This window comes from Psilocybe cubensis, chromosome 6, assembly GCF_017499595.1.
Source record: "Psilocybe cubensis strain MGC-MH-2018 chromosome 6, whole genome shotgun sequence".
Classification (NCBI taxonomy): Eukaryota; Fungi; Basidiomycota; class Agaricomycetes; order Agaricales; family Agrocybaceae; genus Psilocybe; species Psilocybe cubensis.
The window spans coordinates 2,993,078-2,996,107 of NC_063004.1; the positions used below are offsets into that span (position 1 = coordinate 2,993,078).

At 49.5% G+C, this 3,030-nt stretch overlaps 1 protein-coding gene across 1 annotated transcript; it reads left to right on the plus strand.

Moving 5' to 3' along the window:
- Positions 1 to 1,095: 1,095 nt before the first annotated feature.
- Positions 1,096 to 2,615, plus strand: JR316_0007426 (uncharacterized protein; the record flags this gene model as incomplete). Its single annotated transcript, XM_047893168.1, has 3 exons — positions 1,096 to 1,993; positions 2,058 to 2,107; positions 2,352 to 2,615. The coding sequence occupies 3 exons, from the start codon at positions 1,096 to 1,098 to the stop codon at positions 2,613 to 2,615; spliced, it is 1,212 nt and encodes a 403-aa protein (XP_047748450.1).
- Positions 2,616 to 3,030: the final 415 nt, after the last annotated feature.

Genomic DNA, 3,030 nt, shown 5'->3' on the forward strand with positions numbered 1-3,030 from the left:
CGATAACTCTACGGTTCTCGTCTTGGAGTTAGACCTGGAAATCCTGTTTGCAGCTGGTCGCCTGCACTTCTCGCTATGGTCTCTTAGAACCTTCGACGGGCTTCCCGGCAGGGGCGGCCAGATGCACTTCTTAGGGGTCAGCGCTCTGCGATCATGGTCTGGCTGGCTCTCTATCTTTCGGGTTTCCGTGCGTGGCTTTAATCGTATACTGTCCTTCTCCAAACATGCACTTGACAGCCTGGAGAAATTGTTAAAAAAATGGAAAACGTTCCATTTCCCTTTCTCCTTTTTCGGCTCCTAGATCAAGCTGACACCGATGCTGCAAACCTGCAAACCCGCCCCTCTCGAAGGAATCCGCCTATAACAAATGTCTAAGACGGATGCTGTCGGTTGGATAGACTTTTCATCGTTTCTTTCTAGGGCCACAGACGAGTTGTGCCCTGGGAGCTATGGTGATCAAGTGTATTCTTTCGCCCATTCGTTACTAGATACGTTTGTATACAGGCATGATTCCTTCCGTGGCAGTCAGATTCGATACTCGAGGTGGCTTGGCTTGTGGAAAGAGTTTGAAATCGTAAAGGGTCAGATGCGTGACCGATGCCTTCAAAGTGGTTTCTCTGAGGGTGGTAGTAACGTGGTTTTTCGATATCTATCTTCGTAAACTAGGACCCGACCTCCATCGTGTGCCTTGAGCTTGGGGGTGCTGGAAGTTTGTGCTGGGGTCACGTACGTTAGATATGTCCTGCTGGAATACATTCGAGTTTGAGAAGAACTTGGCAAGATCGGCTGGAAGGTTTCATGAGCACATGCTTCCCTAATTTTATCGGTAAGCCCTCTTCGCTTTGGTAAACCGATCCTACGTATGCTCACTGAAAAATTCTTACCATTAGTATTGCAATGAAGTAGAGCTGAGTGGATAGAACTGTACAATGTTCTTTTGTCAAGCCATTTGCTGACTTTGACGCGGTCACGATTAAAGTGCCACTGAACCTCGACGCGTGACCTGTTGAAAGCCAGTGGACCGAATCTTTCATTACTTACCACCTACTACTTCCTCATCTTACACTTCCTCGCACTTTCATCTGCATTGTAGCTATGTCCTTCCTCCATTGGCACTGGCCCATCTTGCCACTCGAGGTTCTCGGGGAGATTATGGTCCATGTACGCGAAGACCATCAATCCACAGATACTCTACGCGCCTGTGCCCTGGTCAACCGATCAATGCGAGAGATCTGCCAGAGGCTTCTCTTCCGCGATATTACCGTTCTATACCACCTCCAAACCGCATCCGAACCCGACATGGCCTTTACAACGCCTACCACGATATCGATCTTCGACTTTGACGAATACGAGGGGGGATGCACCACAGGTGCTCGACTGCACGATAACTTCCTCACGCGAGACGGGCTGCCGAGGATTCGTTCCTTCGTCCAAAAGCTCAGCGTACGGTTCTCGACGGAAGGAAGCGCTATCAGCCATCGCAGACGAACGTTCTCACTCCCTGCCATACTGAAATACTTGGACCGCTTGAAAACAATCCAATTCTGCCGTCTCGACGGGATAGGGTCGGATCACTACAACGACATCGAGTTCCATCCAACCACCGTCAAACACTTGCAAGACTCGATGCAAGCCCTTCCACCCACCATTACCCATATCGACACGCGCGCGTTCGCGATATTTCCCATTTCGCTGTTGTTGCGAAACGTCTCTTCTTCAGCCAGGTTGCGCAAATTGAGCTCGATGCGTTTTGATACAGCTATTCCCGCTGGGCTGGTTTACAAACCCCTCAGGGTCGAGCATCTCGAAATCGGAACCTGCCCTCCGCCCGCCCGACGGGCATTCGAGCTTTCTTCTCTACGACGCCTGACCATTTGGTCAAAACCTGAGTTTCCTATCGAGGTGGACGCCATTATGGCCATCGTTGAAGGGAGCAGACTCACACTCCAAAGTCTGGAATTAGCAAGATACCGCTGCAAGTCAATGAGCGCAGGTATGTGCGAGGCGCGTACATACCTGTGGCACCGATTAATTTGAACCCCTCCGCAACTTTACAGAGTTGGTCACCCAGCTGGACTTGCTTGTTACCTCGTTGGTTGCATGCGAAGTTCCAACTTTCAAAATAAGAAGTCTTACGGACGATGAAAACTGAATGAATGATATTCATAGTAATATCAAATTTGATCAGTAACGACAACACTGTGAGTTGGTTTTCCGAAGGTTGGGACAAGGTTGAGATGTATTAACGACCAATAGAATATAGTATTTTGTGTCATTTATTAAAAGCTCAAAAAGTCCACGCATAGGATCGGAAGAAATGCATTGATTTTACGAGAATATTGAATTTTAAGGACAAGGCTCGAGAAAACGAAGGCTTAGAGCGCGATCTAGGCGTGGGTGGGGAGGATGAGAAGCAAGAGCAGGAAGCAGGACGGAGTGAAGCAGGAAGGAGTGAAGCAGGAAGGAGGAAGGAGGAAGGAGGAAGGAGGAAGGAGGAAGGAGGAAGGAGGAAGGAGGAAGGAGGAAGGAGGAAGGAGGAAGGAGGAAGGAGGAAGGAGGAAGGAGGAAGGAGGAAGGAGGAAGTGAAGCGAGCGGGATGGGGGATGAGGCGGTAGAGAGGGTAGAGAGGAGGGTGGAGGAAGTGCAGAAGCTGCAGGAGACAGGAGATGTGGAGATACGGGTGTATGAGGAAGAAGTGCAGAGATGAAGGGAGAGCGGTAAGAAAAGGGCAGCAGATAGCGAACTAGCTGTATTCGTCTTTGGGAATGGAATGGGCGGGAATGCGCAAGCCTATTAGAAAGCTGAAGGCTGGAACGAAGAGACGATGCGAACTGGTTTGTCAAAAAGGTCGAGCTGTGTAACAGTGAAGGACAGCAAAAAGGGACGGTTTGATTCGGGTCGATTCAATGCCTAATATGGTTCGTGTCGGTCCATTTTAAGCAAGTGAAGAAAGTGGTTGAAAACACTTGTGAATCGGACGGTGGAGGCGAGGGATGCCGAAAAGGGAAATGGTCATGCCAAAAAAGGAAC